A 19,264-nucleotide genomic window follows, 5' to 3' on the forward strand; every position below is an offset into this window, starting at 1 on the left:
GAAAACGGCCGCCCTTGCGTCAACTTTGTCGTTCCCGCCTTTGAATTGCCTTAGGCTGCTAAAAAGCGATACTATAGACCCGCTTTCAGAGCCTGCTTTAGGGCGTATCGGAAGCTGAAAATAAGATTCGGTTAAATACAATGCACTAGTAAGGCACACAGAAGACATTGTTGTAAGATACTTGATGTGATCAAGAAGGTACTTAATTTGCGCCACTGTGGATCTGGTTGTCATGATTGTTGCTTCGTACGTTTGCTTGGTTAGCCTTTGCTTCGACGTGCCTCTTTGGACCTGAATGTCTTCGATATGGCAAAGTCCAACTCTAACCAAGAGAGTCGCTCGTCATCTGACAAATAGAGCGGCTCCTCTTGGTGTCTCCATGGCTTCACTTATGCGATGTTGGGCAAGGCACACCTTTTTTATATCATCGTCATAAAAGTGATCGTGGCGCAGCTATCTTGAAACACACATGCTTCAGGATGGCACGGGGGGTTGTCCAGGAGGAAATGAAGTGTAGCTATAACAAGTGGGGAAAATAAAGCTATTGACCTGCGCACATTAATTTTTTCAAGGTTGTTTGGCTCAACATGAGCCCGCGTGAGTAACTTAACTTGTAATGTGGGCAGTTCGGGAACACGGAGGGGACAGATGAAGGAAGCAGGATCTTCAGTTTTATGTTCTTCCTGTAATCGTCATCTGTGAAGTGCAGTGAGTATACCAGTGACTTGTCATTCGGCTCCCACCTACTTCCTTTTCCATCCTAGCCCTCCCGAGATATGTTGTTTCAGCCATGCTACTCGACGTTGTGAATCGCACGGGAACTCATGGTAACCGATCTTTTCTTGCTTGCGTGGTGCACAGCGGCACACAGCAGTTGCCTGGCATGCAGCTGCATACGCTTAGGACGCTGTTGACACAGGCACCGATGACACGCATGCAGAACTATCAGAACCACGCGGTTATGCTGAGTAGTCAAAACGATAACACACGCCAACCCAGCCAGAGCGCTCCTTCCGCGTCGTCCGCTCGTCCGTGCCGGCGGCGCCTTGTCCTGGAGTGGTGGCGCCCCCGCGGAGAATGACGGCGGAAACTGTAACTTCTCCCAATACGCGCTTCCCCAGCCATTGAGGCGCGACGCGACGGGCCGCACCAAGTGCGCCTCCATTGAGCGGCCGTGGTCTTACACACCTACCATTTTCCATTCCACAGCTCTCTGCGTTGTTCTCAACTTAAGCAGAACCCTCTTCTTTAGCATCCACGTCTCACTCCGATAGATGAGTACCTATATAGGATGCAACAATTATATACTTCTCTATAGAGCGATACCGGTAAGCTCCTATTCATAATCTGCGAGCCCTTGCCCAATAACCTTGTTCGCTTAGTCATTTCCGTTCCATGGTCCGGATCTGCGGTTATTGCCAATCCTAAATAGACATATTCGCTTACCACTTCTAGTGCTTTCTGACAACACAATAAAACCTATTAAACGCATTTATTAATGACGTAGCCGCAATGCTCTGTTATTTCATGCTTACTTATTCAGGCTCATGTAAAGCCGCCAGCTCACTATACAGGGCGTAACAATGGACAGGACGATACAAATAATGGGCACGGACATTGCACTGCGTTCGTCATTCGTATCGTTCCGTCTATTCATGCGCTTTGTATCTGCTAGTCATGTACCCATCTACCTCAGCAGTCGATTGTTCCGAACACAGATTGTTTTTATTTTTGTCGGGCGACGGTAGAACAACGACCTAGAATTTTGGAGCCGCCCGAAATTGGTTCGATGCGGTTCGTGATTGTGGCGGACGATTATCATTCCTGATCAAGAAAGATAAGCGGCCCCTCAGTTCTTCAACGATCGTAGAGCAAGCGTATTGCTTTCAACGCCGCCAAGTAGTTTCTTTCTTAGTGGGCTTGTGGGCGCAAATCAAGCCAATAAAGAGATTCACTTGGAAGCATTTTTGATGTCTCCCTTCTTGCAGGCTGTCGTCATTACACCATGACAATGTGACCTTCACTAAAATATTTAATGTCTTGATGTCAAATTGAATTTGTGGCGCCAGGGTTTCAGACAAAATTTGAAGAATATTTGAAAAGATATGCTTGTATCTAAAAATAACGATTTAAGGAAGCTTTTGTAATATGCAAAATATCTACCATGTCTAATACCACGTACTTCTTCTTCTTCTTTAAAAATTTGTTGTAATGCTTATGGTGTCTTGGCTTGAAAATAATCACTTCAGTAGTTAGGCATGGCATTGAGTAAAGGAGTCGGGTGAGCCTTTTACAGCTTAGGCGGATCACACTCTGCCATTATCAAGTGGAAACCATACATATGGGAATAAACACCATTAACCTCAACCCTTTTCATTACGGCCGCTGAACTCAGTAGACTGCGCCCAAATGTGAGAGTAATTGAAATGCTAGGGCCTAGTTCCTACGGTCTCTCTTTCATTTTTTACCTCTAAAATAAGGTTTTACGATAAGGCAGCATCGTCAAAGCCCTTGATATCTACATCACCGACAGAATCAGCCATGGCCGGGGATGAATAATAAGATTTGCCTTGTTCCAGGGCGCCTGCCATGTTGACGAAGGCAGCCATTCTCAACCTCTGCACTTTGCTGTTCTCACAAGCAAGCGGTTCAAAAATCGCTATCGTGCGGTAAAGGGACAAACTAAAAAAAAAAAAAAAATGAGCTTTAACTTTCTAACCCCAAGGCATTTATGTATGCAAGTTCGAGAACGGCGCGCAAGCGTTTGATGCCGGCGTTCGCATTTATGGTTAGCGGCGCCAGCAATCGATATTCGGTGGATGCGATTGGGAAAGAGTTAACACGTGAAAATTTTCGGTCGATACAGACACCATTATAGAAGTGTGTTACATTACGTTCATCTGACGAAGTATTGAATCATAAATAGTTCTACCGCAGTCTCTTCTGTTCCTTCTCAGTCTCGCGACAAGCGTACGATTCCCAAAGATTCTATCAGTTCATACTACAAGCAAATAAAGAAACTTAATTAGATGCCGCAGGAACTTTATAATTTTTAACAAACATAGTACATGTTCTCTGAGACGTAAAGGTGTTTCCGAGCAACAGTATGCGAGCCCTTAGTAACTCACCGCGTATAGGTAGTCGTCCCACACAGCAACGACGTCTGACACCAGCGCAACGTGCAGCAGTGGCAAAAAGGCCTCCTGAAGGCTGCCCCAGAAGTGAAAAACCATTTCCTTCACCTTGAATAGAGAAGTCATTAGTTTCCCATAGGCACGCTAGCGCATATACAGGCTACAGCATTTACAAGTGTGGTGCGGTTTAACGTATATCGTACGAATGCATTAAGAACAGGCTTTGCCTAAGTTAAATTGATGCAGTTTATTTTAACGTGACAACGTCACCTGCATTCATTTTGAGGCCGCGATTTCAGAGAAACTGGCGAAAAAATGGCGGGATGGTTTCACTTGGGGCGAATCGGCAATTATCATCGCTATCCCGGTTACTCTCGTTTTTCATGGTTTATATTGACTTTCTATGGTTTGGTTTGATCAGAACAGGCCTCCAACGGGGGACATATCATGTGATGTAAGCTGTCCTAGTTAGGAAGCGTGGCATAGAAAGTCCTCCTGGAGCCAAATACGAAAGTGCCGGCATGGACATATGGGTATATCGTGTCTCACTCGGATTCCAAGGATCCGCATGGGCTAGGATCCATGTGCTGCGAATCTTGGGGACAAACGTACAGAACTTATTTAATTTCCTTGCAGAGAACTCAGAAGAGAGCGTTGCGTATAATATATATCGCGTATGTTCCAACTGTAGCAACAATAATTTATTTCAAGAAAATCGAGTACTTTCATTGGAATTCATGCTTAATTACAAAATCTGTGTATTGGTAAATAACATCATTAATACCAATATTCCGCTGCCATTTTGTATTTTCTTGTTACCATCTCGCAATACAAGACATGTATTAAATGGCAATTTCAACCTGCCTGCCTGCCACAATGTGTACGGAGAGCGTTTAGCGCAATTTTCTGGAGCAAAACATTGGAGCACGTTGCCTATTAATGTGAAACTTGCAGATAACTTTAAGATGAGTTGCAAAATGTTCTTTATTAACAGCCAAGAAGAGTCATAATCCCCTCCCCCCCCCTCCTTTTTTTTTTTTTGCGTGTGCGCTTGCTTTTTGTATTACTCGCCTATTAATTATTTGCTGAAATGTATTTTCCTCCGTGCGTGTTGATTCCTTTTGTTTGTTTGTTTCATCTTTTGTGTGTGTGTGTGTGTGTGTGTGTGTGTGTGTGTGTGTGTGTGTGTGTGTGTGTGTGTGTGTGTGTGTGTGTGTGTGTGTGTGTGTGTGTGTGTGTGTGTGTGTGTGTGTGTGTGTGTGTGTGTGTGTGTGTGTGTGTGTGTGTGTGTGTGTGTGTGTGTGTGTGTGTGTGTGTGTGTGTGTGTGTGTGTGTGTGTGTGTGTGTGTGTGTGTGTGTGTGTGTGTGTGTGTGTGTGTTCATTACGGCTTCCTGATCAAGTTTATTTTGTACTGGATCGCCTACTAGCCCCGCGGTTATCGGTCCATATATTCTTTATGTATTTCGTTGCATACAAATAAAGATCGCTTTGATTGATTGATTGATTCATTGATTGATTGATTGATATCTCGAAAGTGCTGCCCAAGCTCGCAACTCCCGCCCAATGCGGCCATGACGTGCGGTGTAGTGACATCATACGAACCTCTGACATAGACACGAACGTCACCGCTGCTCGTAGTCTGGAGACTTTAGACAAACAAACAATCAATTATATATAGTCGGATCGAGAGCCCTATATATAGTGCTAACTCACTAGAAATTTCGTGTTTAAGACCGAAACCGGCAGTCCAAAGCGGGCACGTAACAATAACGAGTGCCTACAAAAACCTACAGCCCATGCGTCACAGGCGTCACTAGCGCATGCGACGCATGGGACAGAGCCTCGATGCGCCTTATCAACTACATGTGTGACGGGGTATACTGAGTACTCGTCCTCTCTGTTTCTTCAATTTCCGAACTGCATCGGCATCCCACCTCAGCGCTGTGCCAGCAGCGATCCGCATTGCCTCGGTGAAGCCTGGGCCACAGATATATTCTCGGTCATCACACCTATATGCCCCTGCTTTGAAAGAAATCTGGCTGACATCTTTATTATTCGCGACGCTTACCGCTGTAGTATAAATAAAACGGTGTGTAACTGGCAAAGTATGGAAAGTAGAATGCAGCTCACTGCTTTGAAGTCGGCGATCACCATGGAATCAAGGAGGCTGCAACAATGGGCACGATACATAGACAGAAAGCTTTCCATCTGTAATGAAATTAGTGGACTGGTAATTATTTGGTAAAACATACCTCACTGACATCGCCACTTATTCTTACATACCTTTGTACAATCGGCAATATTCGTTGGTTTTAAGTCATGAAAATCAGGAATAAAAATCCATTTGTGGCGGCTGACGCGAGGCGCAGATGTTCTGACCTCCTCGTCCTGTTAAATAAGCATAAATTGGCACTCTGATGGCCACCAGGTTTTATTCGGACTTACCTCAACGCATTTGGCTTTCTGGCCTGAGAATCTTGAACGGAAAAGAGACAGTGTGTTGAAAAATGAACCTTTAGGTAAAGGAAAAATGCCCGCTATTTATAAATCGGCTATGTTCATAATTGAAGTTTCTGTAAGAGTTCGGTGGATAACATTAATCATAGCGATTGAACACACATATATATTTTCAACGTATGTAACCAAATAACGAATCAGTATTTGCAGTCTTTCACGTTAAGGACGCGCTCCAGTGAGAGCTATATATGTGACCCAGAAATTGCCAATTCGATCTTAAGAAAAAAGTCTGTTTTGTTCTGATGCGTCAACATCTATTTTCTATCAACTGTGCCTCCTTCTTTCTTTCCTCTCGTTGAAACTTCGCTTCATGATGAGAGTAAGAGGAGGATTTCTTCAGAAAACTGAATTGATACTTTCTGCGAAAAGTATTTGTCTGCCAAGAGCTGGGTAGGAAGGCTTCAGCTCTCGTCTAGTTTCACATGTGAAACGTTCCGTTACACTGCGTCATTTTTCAATGCATATGCGGCATGAAACAGCCACTCAAGTTCAGTATTGGCTTATTGCGAATCGTTGTTAGTGTTGACAAGGTCACAACAATTTGCACGCGCATAGCGTCAAACCAGAAGTTTCGCAAAATTCTCACCTGGTAATATCTTTTCCGCAATACACTTGGTCATAGTAAAAGGATGACGGCTTTAGGCCTATGCCGTAGTAATGGTACCTGCGTGACCCAACGCACATGACGTTTTTCGTATACATTTAAACATATAGAAGCCTATGTGCTGAAAACTCAAGAGACATCTGATGCGCGTACAAGAAGAGAGTGAGAAGTTTGGGCTTAAACTGAACATTAAAAAGACAAAGATCATGGCGTCTTGCCCCATCAAGTCCTGTAGCATCAAGGGACAAGAAGTGGAAGCTGTGACAGATTTTCTGTTCTTGGGCTCCAAGATTACCTCGGAAGGAGACTGCAGCCATGAAATTAGGAGACGCCTGCTTCTGGGAAAGAGAGCAATGGTTAGCCTTGACCGCCTAGTAAAGAGCAGAGAAATTAGTCTGCCAACCAAGATCCGTATAACTCGTGCTATGGTCTTTCCAGTTGTGATGTATGGATGCGAGAATTGGACTGTGAAGAAGGCTGACCGCCGAAGAATTGACGCGTTTGAATTGTGGTGCTGGCGGAGACTCCTGAGAGTTCCTTGGACTGCCAGAAGATCAAATCAGTCGATATTGTCGACCATAAACCCTGACTGCTCATTGGAGGGTCAAATTCTAAAGTTAAAGCTCAGCTACTTTGGTCATTTGATGAGAAGAGAGGAGTCGTTGGAGAAAGGTTTGATGTTGGGAACGGTTGATGGGTCACTGGAGAAGGGGTAGGCAGCGAACGCGATGGTTAGATGGCATCTTTGAGGCGCTGCAGATGAAGTTATGTGATGTTAGAAAGATAGTGGGAGACCGGAAAGCGTGGCGTGATATGGTCCATAGGGTCACGAAGAGTCGGACACGACAGAACGACTGAACTGAACTGAACTGAACTGATGTGCTGAAAAACATAAGTTCAAACGCAAAAAACAACAACAAATAATGTTGCTTCAAAACGCACTATTTCTTTGAACAATCGTCCGCGCCCGCGTTGATTAAAAAAGCCAAAAAAGAGATCGTAGAATAATATTACCTCGATTGCCCCCGGGTCCCGAGTCTCCTGGTGGTAATTCCAGGAAACTTTTGTCGTATCAACTGCATGGGAATGAAACGGTGCTGATTACTAGAACTTGTAGACCAGATTCTTGTGTAGTTCCCGCGCGCCGCCGGGCGCCCATTTTCTCGTGGACTGCGGGGCTACAAGAATATATGCGAGGCGATATGCTGCCATCCGGGCGCTTTAAAATATTGCCAAAGACTTTTACACCGCACCGTTGCGTTGCAGCAAGTTTATTTCTGTTCTCGCATAGTTGAAATCGACACGCTAGTTACAGGAATCAATTTGACATTCTCGCTGAGTTGGCGTTCAGCATGCTGTCGTGGTAGAGCATCTGCCTCGCATTCGGGAGGTACGGGGTTCGATCCCCAGTGCCGCCGGGTACCCAGCGGTTTCCAATGGGTACAAGATTTCCCCCGGCCTGGTGCTCGGCTCTTCTGGGGTGAAATGCTTGGGAAAAGGGGCCATGAACCAAAATGTTGGTTCATGGCAATTATAACGACAGCATGCTGTCGTTATAATTGTTCAAAAACGTTTTTGAACAATTATAAGCAATACTCGCATGTATGCGGCTCACATAAAATCGCTGTTCCGATGCCCTCTTCATCTATTCTGCCAGCCATAGCGGGTCTCACAAATTAGCCTGCATGGTGCATGCGCCAGTCGCACCAGCAAATTATTTCTATGTGCTCATCTAAGTTGTAGAGCTCTGAGAGGGAAGTCTTGTTGCCCTTTATTTTTAAACACTACTGCATCTAAGATTGTTTCTTTTCATGCTTGGGAAATCTACTGCCTATCAAGAGTTGCCCTTGCATGTCACCACATGATGCATCATTTTAATAGATAGATAAATGGATTTATTGAAAGGAAAGCAGAGAGGTTGGCCGGAATAATTCAAATCTGGCCTGCTATTCTGCACTGGGGAAGGGGAGAAGAAAGAAGATCATGATGGGTGACGATGTGGAAGAAGGCATATTATATATATATATATACAGGCATCATTTTAAATCCTGCACATACATTATCGCAAGTGCCAAAAGAGCAGCAGCAAATGGATGCTAGCTGGATCATAACAAGTCAGTAAGCCAGTTTTAGTATTGTTTAGGGGGTTTAGCGTCCCAAAGAGACGTCAGCTTTGAGGGACGCATGTACAGTAAAGAGCTCCGGATTATTTAGACCACCTGAGGTTCTTTAACGCGTGTTAACATCACAAACTATAGATGGGCCCTTTTGCTTTGTCTCCATAGAAATGCGGCCTTCGCGGGCGGGATCGAACCCTTACGTCCTCAGAACAGGCACAAAATATATAAGTGTGATTTCCAGAGGAAGAAGAAGAAGAGGGAAGAATAGTAATAATAAGAAAAGGAAGAGGAAGAAGAGGAACGCTTAGTCACCCGCAGCTAATGCTTGCATGGTGGACTACGCGCTGATACCGCGTCGACGAGTAAACAATGCAGTTCAAATAGCTGCAGAACTCTCCGTCACAGAAAAAACAAACAAACAAAAGAAGAAGAAAAGATAATTGGGGATAGCGATGCACAGCACACACCTGCATTCATAGGTGGCAGAGCTTGTTAACGACCGCATAAGAATAATTGTACACAGACGCGCATTCTACGCTCGACGATCCCCGGACCGCGCGCGCCGACAGATGGCCCATGGAGCCGAGAGGAAGAGCTTTCCAGAGCCTGCAGGCGAGGGCAACATATTTGGTCTATATGTTCTTAAACTGAAAAGAAGCGTATGTAATGCCATTTTAATGAGTTGGAGAGACCAGGTCTGCGTTTTATCAGGAACCTTCTGCGTAAAAAAACAATTCGCGGATGCATCTATAATCTACATCCGAAGTGGCCACAGCATGTCTCTCACCGTCAGGCTTGATGTTTACCGTCGGAGCAGATAAATACCTAATCGACCTAAATTGAAGCAGTCAAGGTTTGCATCACACTATCGCTTGCGCTTATACGATGATAGTTGACATGCAAACAAAAAAATGGAAAAGAGGGGATGGGGAGGGCATTCAAACTCTATGCCCTTTTATACTCGCTTCACCCCTAATTCCTTAATTTGGACCTCTATTATACCACTCTTTAGCATGCAGCCGCAAGCTACTACACTATATGAAGGACCACCCGCGGCATAGATATAAAGCCTTCCGCTTTAAGCATGCCGAACTGAAGAATGTGCCTGCGTGACAGATAAGCAATACTACGCCAGGTCTAACCACTCGTCGCTGCGTGCCGTGTCCGTGTCCTTTTGAAACAGAAGAACAGGAGGAAGAAGGAGAGGAATAGGAAGAAGAAGGTGAAGGAGAAGAAGATGAAGAAGAGGAAGAAGAAGGTGAAGAAGAAGAGGAAGAAGAGGAAGTAGAATAGTGGAGAATAATAATAATAATAGGAAAAAGAAGAGGAAGAAGAGGGAAAGGAGAGGAAGAAGAAGAAGAACGCTCGGTCACCCGTAGCTAATGGTTTCATTTTTTTTTTATAACCACCTTTGGCTGGCTTTGGGGCAACATGCCATACTCGGTAGGGATCCAAGAGTCCAAGAGGGCTGAATTTTAATGCAAATTTCAATGAATTTAAATAAGGTGAATTCCGAGTTGGCAGCGCCTGTCAACTCTGCCATGTCATGTGGTCTCGTGACGTCACACAACCTGACGTCCAGCAAGTGCACTGCCATGTCATTTCCCAACTGCCACCTGCCAAGTCATGTTCGTGATTTTTCGCCCACAACGTCGACGACCACAACGCTATCGCCGGAGTTTCTGGAGAACGGCCTTTTTAAAAGCTGTCATGTTAAAAAAAAAAAAAAAGTTTACACAAAAACTGACCTCGAGTCACAAGAGAAAATAGTGAGCGCGATGGATTGCGAAAAAAAAAAAAAAAGGGATTGCGGAAATAACGTGTAACATGTAACTGCTATGATCTATAGTGTGATGTGCCATCCGTGACGATGACACATAATTCTGTTTAAATAGATTGGGGAGGCCTGTGGATTTATTTCGGCCGTCAGGGGTTGTTCAACATGCGCCCAAATTCCAGCACACGCACACTTTTGCATCCTCCCTTTATCGAAATGTGGCCATCATAGGCTGGATATGAACTTCTGAGCCATGACCAGCGTTAGGGAATGTTTTTTTTTTTTTTTTTTAACGCGTAAACGGTAAAAAAAAAAAAGAAAAAAAATATCCAGGACTAACTTTGCCGAAGGCTGCTGCTCCCATCGGCAGCTTCCCGTTGCGGCGACAGAAGTCCAAGTAGTGCTGGTACAGGGTGCACCTTGGCAGGCAGACACCCGGAGACACGGTGTAATTGGCCGACACCCTGCGTCATTTGTGTTGTCTTTAGCGACACTCAGAAAGACTTAGTCGCACGACTTCCCGACATAACTATCAGAATAGAGAGCCGCTCTGAACAATAATTGCCCTGAAAGTTAGATTAAATGACGATGCCTGGGCATTATCTTCGGTTAGAGTTTAATCATAGCGACGAAGTTGCTCTTTTGTCCTGCCCAGGAAACATAATCCTGTTTTGTATGCATCGCGATTGATTTATGGTTAGCGTGTGTTGCTATAATGAAGAATATAATGCAGTAAGGTGCTGCACACCAAACTGAGTGGTCCACTTAACCTATCGCGTACAGTTCACAGATCCATCGTCAAACTCAAATCTCCTTGTCGCTAAGTCTGCGCATTCACATTTTTTTTTTTTTCTTAAAGAGGACGAAGGAATAAAGACGCCTTTCTGCCGAAGCCATATCGCAGTGGAGAACTTCGACGTTTGACATTCTTCTACATTGAGAGCTGCACAAAGCATCTGCATTAATTTATACACAAAAATATTGCAAGCAATACTCACCATTCCAATGTGTCCTTGTTGCGGGTATCAGTGCTCGCTATTTTACGCTTCTTCGACAACTTCGGTCTCTTGGTGCGCACTCGGACAGCGCCGCTCATCGTGGCGTAGTTCAGCACGTTTGGAAGCAGTGTGTCCTGAACGAGCGCAAGAAATGCAGCGCACTTATCGTGGAAAACGGCGCGCAGTGGACAGTCTGTTCTTCGTGTAGGCAGCTCGGACAAGTAGGGTACAACTTTCTCCAAGCGAATGTGATCGCCTTTGATGTATACTGAGAGTCCTCTGCGGCGGCCGCTTCCTTTGATGTCTTGTCGCAACGCGGATAGTGTTATCTCATCTTGCAAAGTGGTCCATTAAAAAGAACAACTATTCGTGTTTCCCGCAAAGTGCCCGCAGAACCGTCCGATTATCGCCTCGTAAACGACCACGCCCAGGTGCGTCAGAAATCAAACCGTGGTAGTACGTTAAGTTGCCTTCCTGTCCGCCGCAAATAGCCCGCCATGCGGATGCCTGTTTTGCGGGCTTCCGCTCTCGGTATAGGGGGCAGACAAGGCGACACACATGACACATTTTGGCGACTGCGTACGTGGACCTGTCGACAATGGGCCGTGTGCATTGTCTGACAACACCTACAATAGTCTTTAGACGCGTTTTTCAAGTAATAAACCACGCCTTTATTAAGCAGCATCGAGAGTGAAACGACAAATAGAAAGCAGTGTTTTGGTGTCCATTCTATGCTTACCAAAATAATATTGATGAGGAAAATGCTGCGAGGAAGTTGCTACGACCTACCTGGCCGCCTTCACCTCGCCATCACCTGAATTTCTCATCCTGGACGATAGCACACTACTTTTGCTCAGAAAGAAACACCTCCGGCTCTGCATACGTGCTTCAGTCAATACATGTGGGGAATCCCTTTCCCACAGCCTCCCCCGCGCAATGAAGAAGGTTGCTGTTGGGAGGACCCACGTCGGAGCCGCTTCACTCTGCCCATTATTCCGAAGTGACTTTGTTTCCCCGTTTCGGTTTACGGTGCTCCTGAGAAGTCGAAGCCGGCATTCACCACATATATACTGTGCGTCGGCCCAGAGTTGAAACTAACGCAAAATCAGCACCTGGTCTTTCACTGGGCATATTGATGCGCCATATAGATGTTGCTCTGATGCAAGGATCGCATCATCGGCCTGTTCTGGAGTCCTGAACCCCCGACTCGTGACGAAGGTTTGGCGAGATCCGATGAAAGCGCAGGGGCCCGTTAGCACCAGTACTCACAGATGTACAGAACCGGTTCCATACTGCGCAGTGCGTCAGGACCGCAAGCGTGCTTCGTGCTGGGGGAAGCCCTCAGACACTGAAAACAGGGTCCTTCAAAGAAGGACTCTGCTGCAAGCATGGCTGAGGTCGGTGCGTGCGATTTGCCGTTAGTGCGCGTTCGGGCACGGCCACACTAGCGGGAAAACGCGCAACGCTGGACCATTTTCGTACGCCGCTTTCAGCAGAAACCGGTTCTTTTCCCGTAGGCTGATTTGTTTGACGTTTCGCGGAGCGATGGGGTCGGGAACTATTTTTCCCGTCCCGCAAGACGGAGTAGCCGAGCAGACGGAGTAACGGAGCAGACTGTGATGTCAGCCCAAGTCCAATGACTCCTCGGCGACGGCTGCGCGAGCGACGGGAACATCGCTGGTGTAACTTGAGTAGCCCCTTCTCCTTGTGCTGATTCTCTACACCTATTCTTGCTACAAGACGACGACGCGAGAAAAGCGCCTGTTTTCGCTCATTCTCTGGTGTCACGTGACTGCTCATTCTTGATCCATCCTTCCTCCATGCTTGATCCCCTCACCTTCACCTCCTCTGCATTCCACCACAAACGCAGCAGGAAAACGCGCGTAGTGTGAGCGCCATTTCGAGAAGCTACGGCGCAGCGGCGCCGTGAACGCTACGCCGCTGCGGGAAGTTTCCCGCTAGTGTGAGCCGGGCTTTCCGGACAGTTATTTCTGCGGCGATAGTGTGTGTGCAAGGAGCAAGAAAATCGCAGTGTACAATAATGGGCATGTGTCCGACGTCACGGCTGCTTACAGGGGTGTTATGATCGGGCCTCTAGTCACGGTTCCTGCGGCCTCTGCAGTGGTAGACGGCTGGAGCCGAGCTGACGCCGGCGAGCGCCTGATTTCCCTTTACAAGCCAATGTGCTGCGTCATATCGCTTCGGCGCACTGATGAGAAGTCTCACCGGCGGGCGTGTTTACTCCAGCCAATCCGGCGCCTAGGCCCGCCAATTCCTGCCTCCAGAGTGGACAGTTCAAACGTCAACGGACTTTGGGGCCTATAAAAGAAGGCGCTGCCGCTTGTCGGGAGAGACCGTCATGAGCGTCACCGCGTGCAGTATTGCTCGCCTGGAGCGGACGTGGCGGAGTCTCCCTGGCCGTCACTGTCAGCAAAGGAGCCTTGACATCTCGGACCGAGGAGTGACAGAGGCGACATCGTCTCCATACGCGCCACGCGTTTGATGCTGACGAGCATAAACAAATTTTCCTACTAAGTGTAGCTCATTATCTCAATATGTGTATGCCGCTTGCCTTCGTTTGTTGAGCCATGAACCAATGACCCGCTCGCTTCGTCTATAAGCCGTGTACTGTTACAGTAGATGGACAGAGTGACGTAGCGCCTGCGGTTGGTTATTACAGGTAAGTTGACATGAGAAGCCAGCGATAGTAAAGCTTGCAAACCAGCCCAACAAGCATGAAAAGAATAGCATACACTGGGACTCTGGCATAATGGTTGATATTTTTCATGTTCGTGCCTTAGCACTACCACTACATTGCAGCAAGAATTTCACGTGTTCCGTCGTTAAACAAGCAAAAGCAGACCAAAGCTGAAAACTGCCACCCGCCAGAGGTGCGCGCGCGATTTTTCACTCAGTGCGTTGACAACGCTGGCGACGCTACTAACATATTCTGGAGAACGCAGAACGGATGCGTAAAAATTTGGTTTGACTTGTTACTTGTATGGCACTGCATTCTGGGACAATAAAAGCCATTATGGGGGATACTTTAGCTCCGCATTGTATAGACGCCTCAGCGCATTGAAGGTTATAGAGCGATAGTTATGCTAAGGATCAGTCTACCGGTCGTAGGCGACCATCCTACATATTGTCACGACAAGCTTACAACGGGTAACATATCACATGATGTACGCTGCCCTAGTTGACAGGAGTGACATAAAAAGCCCCGCTGTATCCAAGTGGTATATGAACGCTCCTGCGTGGCCTAGGAGTTAGCGTGCGTGACTCGGCATCCAACTTGCACTGGACGGTTTATTCTTATTCCACATTCATGTCATTAAGTCATATGAAGTGGTCACGTTACATGAGGCAACCCTCCAAACAGATTTTTCGCTCATAAAGCGGACGCCGACAACGCCGACACCAAAGCCAGATTTTAAGGCTAACGGGGCCTTTACGTTAAAATAAATTAACAAAATTCGGTGGACCCCATTTTCGGGCTCAATGTGTGTGTCGCGCATTAGAAAGAAGTATACTCTCCCCATCAGGGTCTGCACAAAACTGACGGCAACGTTCTCCAGAAAATCCGGAGTGGGCGTTGGCGTTGTGAGTGATAATCACGACTCCGACTCACGAGCCCGCCTCTGGCAGGCGGCATATCTTGACCGCGGGCACTGATTAGGTGACATGGTTTTGTGATGTCACGAGGTCACATATCGTATCACCTAGAGATGGGAACCGAACCAACTGGAGCTCTTGGCCTTGTTAGATTTGGCTTGCGCCTGGGTATCGCACCGCTGCCACCAGTTGTTACATGCGGGTCGCGGCTCCATCGAGCTTTGGCCTGGCGGCTCCGTGGCTCGGCGGACGGCATCAACAGTCCCAGCAAAGTCGAGGCATCTTCTAACAAAACCAACGTTCAATTCAACATCACGTAGGAACGGGCAGAGAAGCTGGCCCGGAGAGAAAACTGACCCGTTCACACAGCTGGTGTCTGGCGTCGTCTCTGCGACGTCTCCCAAGTAGTCTCTCTCGCAGCGGAATCTGTCGCTGCTTTTTATACACTCGTCAGTTCAGAGGAAAAGGGAGAGAATTCATTCCGAACACGATGAGATGACTCACTTGTGGTGTCGCGACAGAAGTCTCCTCCACCTCCAGCAGACGGGCGAGGGCGACGCACTCTCACTCGAGCTCCGGGCTTGGTCAGCGTTTGCACACACACGCACGCACACACATTACGGCACGTGCGAATTCGACATGCTCGAACACACCCGCGGGAGGAAGCGTTGGGCGGCCGACCGGACGGCGCTCAAATAGCCGAAACGCTCGCTGCTTTGCCTGATGCTGCGCTGTGGTCGCGTCGGTTGTCGCACATGTCAATGGCGAATCGTAACAGCCGGCTATCCCTATAGACACACTTGGTTGAAGCAAGGCTTTATATCTGTATCGAATTGCCTTCCACATGATGTGGTAGCTTACGACTGCATTGACGAATGAGTAGGTGTGAGATAACAGAAGCACATATTAAGCGCTTATTGAATAATCGAGTGGCAAAGTGCATGTAAGCGTACGAGGACCCGCAAGGGGTGCCGCAGACGGGAGTCATTGACAGTGTCGCGTCATAGCCTTAAAGGCGGAGGTTAGTTGACCCTAGTTTTCTTCCTGTAGTCCGGCGCACATGTTGAGGTTGGCGATCGACCGTCACCCCTTGCTTCCTGTTGGCGCCGGCGTCAGTTATTTGTGTCCCGTCCCTTGGGTGCCAACTTTTCTGCATAGCATCATTCCTGCTACTGGCGTCACAGCAGGTGAAATATGCACGGAAGGCGACACCACGGTTTGTACCACGTTATTGTATTCGCGCCCAGTCGAAAAAAACTACAGAACTGTGTCAAAAATACGACAAAATATCCTGTAGTTCTGTCGTAACCATCAGATTTTTCTGTAGTTCTGTAGTACTTTTCTGTAGTTCTGTAGCTTTTCTGTAGTATATTTCTGTTGTCTGTAGTTCTGTAGTACTTTTCTGTTGTGACTACAGAAATTTCTGATGTTACTACAGAATGTTCTGTTGTCACAACAGGTTTCCCGTCAAAAACCGCACAGAAATTTTGTCGTACCATCAGAAAATTTTCTGTAGTTTTTCCGAGTGGGCGGACAACATTCTGTGACATATACAACTACATCTAAGTAGGAATGGGGAATAGAAGAGCCTTTTTGCACGTGGCGTGGAGAGTAGCTATTTGTCGTTCATGTGAGGGGCTCAGAGCGGTGAATGGACAGACGATGCGGGGTCACTACAACTGAGATGCCCCCCCTCCCCCCCCCCCCCCCCCCCCCAATGTAAATGAAGGTCTGTCTTCTTCCCTACGCTGATTATAGCCTCTACTGCATAGCCACAGAAAGCTGGCCGAGTGTTTAGCACCGTGGGCTGTGCTTGAAAATTCGGCGGCGCCAACCGGTGGCGCTAACCGCTTACTCCGAGGGAAGAAAAATAAAGCGAAAAAGAAACTACACTGCTACGCTGGATGCAACCCTCTTTTACCTTTCTCATTACACGCACATGATGCAGAAGCTGATACGAGAGTAAAGAGTCCACTTTTCCGGGTTCATTTATTGCGCAATGAAGCGATAATTTGTTCATGCGGTTAGGTTCATAAAGTGAAGGAATGCGTTAATTGGAATTGAAATTAGCACAAAAGTGAAACGTTTGAGAAAGAGCATTGCGTGGCAAAACTACTGCAATAAGTACAGTCATCCGTGTACCTTCTGGTGTCCCCCAGAAGCCTAAACTGCAACTAAACGGCACAGAAACACCGACAGAAATATTGATTTAGAAAACAAATGTACCGTATCTAAAATTGTCTGCCTCATTCATTATCGCAGCATAGACGAAATTTGCGTGTTTGTTTCATATGTGGTTATGCCCACGGCCTCAATTTAAGCGACTATAGCGTACTAGAATCTAGTGTCGTCCTTGGAAATTTAGTGCAGTATAGAAACGACCTAAGTCGCCTCCTTGAGCGGCCATGGTATAAACAAAAACCGAAATGCTGGTCGCAGAAGAGAGAGCCCTCAGCCCTCTTACGTGAAACGTAAAATCCTTCATAAAAGGTCGCTTGGTGGAGCTGTCAGTTATTTATGAAATGGGTGCGTGGCAGGAAATACCCTTTCATCAGGGATACTTCCTTGTGAAGTAGAACACCCGAGATTGAGCTTACCAAGAGAGCAACTAGGTGGCGACACAAACCTTGCGCGGCTTTATGCGCGGGGTCTGACTGATTTCAAACCTACCAGAAGGCTGCGCGTGACTATTCACGCTAAGGACAATTTCACTTTTTCATAGTTTCTAGAAAACGGAAGCCAGTATTCACTACTAACTGTTAGTCTTGTTTGAAGCCTGAAGTTGTCATTGCTCCTTTGATCGACCTATCTACTCGGTTGTATGCATGCCTTTAGCTAAAGCTTCTGCCCCGCCACCTGTTGGCACGCTTTGGGACGCGGGCGGCAATAGTTGCAAGTTGCGCCGCAGGTCGCGCTAGCTGCGCACATTCTTGCTTTTCGCGAAATTCGAGAGACGATTTGACCTATGGAAATTCTAATTTGAAAGTGTGTGTCTGTGCGATACTCCGAGAAATATTTCGTACAGGAGGGCAATGTCATTGCTAATATGAGTAAAATATATAGTTTGAGTAGCCCAGGAGGTCTCTATATGTACAGCAGCCGCAATAATTAGGATGATATCGAGATAGGCAGTGGCGAGGCATCGCCTACAGCAAGGCATGGTGTTGCCTTGCTGACTAGCTCAGGTGACAAATTGAAAAGGGTGATTAATGACAGTGACATAGGGCGAAAAAGAGAAACAGTAGGCCTAAAATCATTATGCCGAAGAATAAAGTAATGTAAGCTTTGGAAGGAAACCGCAGTTCGCGATAGGTAGCGAAGCATTGGAAATAGTAAGGAACGCGTCTGCTTACGACATGTAGTTCCACCAGTAATAAAGAAAAGTTAAGAAAGCTTCACATGTTATGAGAAGGGACAAAGAAGCCGGGGAGGGTCTGGCAACTGCAGATTTGCTAAATGATGGTTAGAATATCGGGTTAGAAAAACTTACCACCCTGCGTCCGCAATGCCTCCTGACCGCGATGGTACCACAATCTTGCAAGAATGCTAACATCATCTCAATCCATAAGAAAGGAGACGCTAATGGCCTTCAATATTACAGACTGATCAGCTTACTATCCGTTGCATATAAGCTATTTACCAAGGCTTTCTCTCAGAATCAGGGCAATAAGGGTTAGTGAAGAATATTTCGGCAATCTGAGATTCGCTCATGGCATTGCCTTGTTGAGCAGCTCAGGTGACGAATTGCAAATGATGATTAATTACAATGACATAGACAGGCAAAACAAAACAGTTGGCCTAAAAATCAATATGCCGGAGAATAAAGTAATGTTCGAAAGCCTTCGAAAGAAACCGCAGTTAGCGATATGTAGCGAAACTCTGAAAGTATCGAGGGAATTCGTCTTCTCAGGACACGTATAGTCGTCGCAGATCCGGATCAAGAAAGGGAAATAACTTGAAGGATCAGATTGATTGGAGCACAGTCAGCAAATACTATCACAGCATGAACGACAGGTTAATATATCCCTCGAGAGGAAAGTGTATGAAAGTTGTATCTTATCTGCACTCACTTATTGTACAGAAACGTGTAGGCTTACGAAAAGAGTCCACTTTAATTTGAGGACCGCGCAGAGAGCTACGTAACAAAAAATGGCAGGTGTAACGTTTAGAGACAGGAAGCGTGCCATATGGGTCAGATAACAAACGCAAGTTAATGGCATTCTAGCAGAAATGGGCACAGACAAGTCATGTACGAAGGCAAGATAACCGATGGTCCCTGTGGAATAATAGTGGATTGCAAGGAAAGCAAGCATATATGGGGGCGGCAAGACGCTAGGTGGGCGTACGACATAAGGAAGTGTGCAGAGGTCAGATGAATGCCTTGGCACAGGACCAGATAAATTAGAGGGTTATGGGAAAGACCACCGCCCTGCAGTGGGTATAGTCGGACTCATGATGATGACGACAATGACCCTGGGTCAGTAATCACCCCGAGTGG

The 19,264-nt window shown here is 46.7% G+C and overlaps 2 protein-coding genes across 5 annotated transcripts in view; one reads left to right on the forward strand and one right to left on the reverse strand.

The window, feature by feature from the left end:
- LOC146191070 (DNA-binding protein RFX6-like) overlaps positions 1-11,249 on the reverse strand; it is a 39,804-nt gene extending 28,555 nt beyond the window's left edge. The window contains exons 1-8 of the mRNA XM_084599712.1: positions 11,152-11,249; positions 10,494-10,617; positions 7,271-7,332; positions 6,239-6,316; positions 5,581-5,611; positions 5,419-5,523; positions 5,266-5,343; positions 3,129-3,242 (exon numbers count right to left, since the gene is read on the reverse strand). Of these exons, the coding sequence (XP_084455838.1) occupies positions 3,129-3,242; positions 5,266-5,343; positions 5,419-5,523; positions 5,581-5,611; positions 6,239-6,316; positions 7,271-7,332; positions 10,494-10,617; positions 11,152-11,249 (690 nt within the window). The remainder of the gene's footprint in view (positions 1-3,128; positions 3,243-5,265; positions 5,344-5,418; positions 5,524-5,580; positions 5,612-6,238; positions 6,317-7,270; positions 7,333-10,493; positions 10,618-11,151) is intronic.
- The window catches only part of LOC146191068 (uncharacterized), a 423,874-nt gene that overhangs the window by 211,531 nt on the left and 193,079 nt on the right, over positions 1-19,264 (forward strand). The gene's annotated exons all lie outside the window — the stretch shown is intronic.

This window comes from Amblyomma maculatum, chromosome 4 (genome assembly GCF_055883805.1).
Source record: "Amblyomma maculatum isolate TAMU_Amacu chromosome 4, ASM5588380v1, whole genome shotgun sequence".
NCBI classification, from domain to species: domain Eukaryota; kingdom Metazoa; phylum Arthropoda; class Arachnida; order Ixodida; family Ixodidae; genus Amblyomma; species Amblyomma maculatum.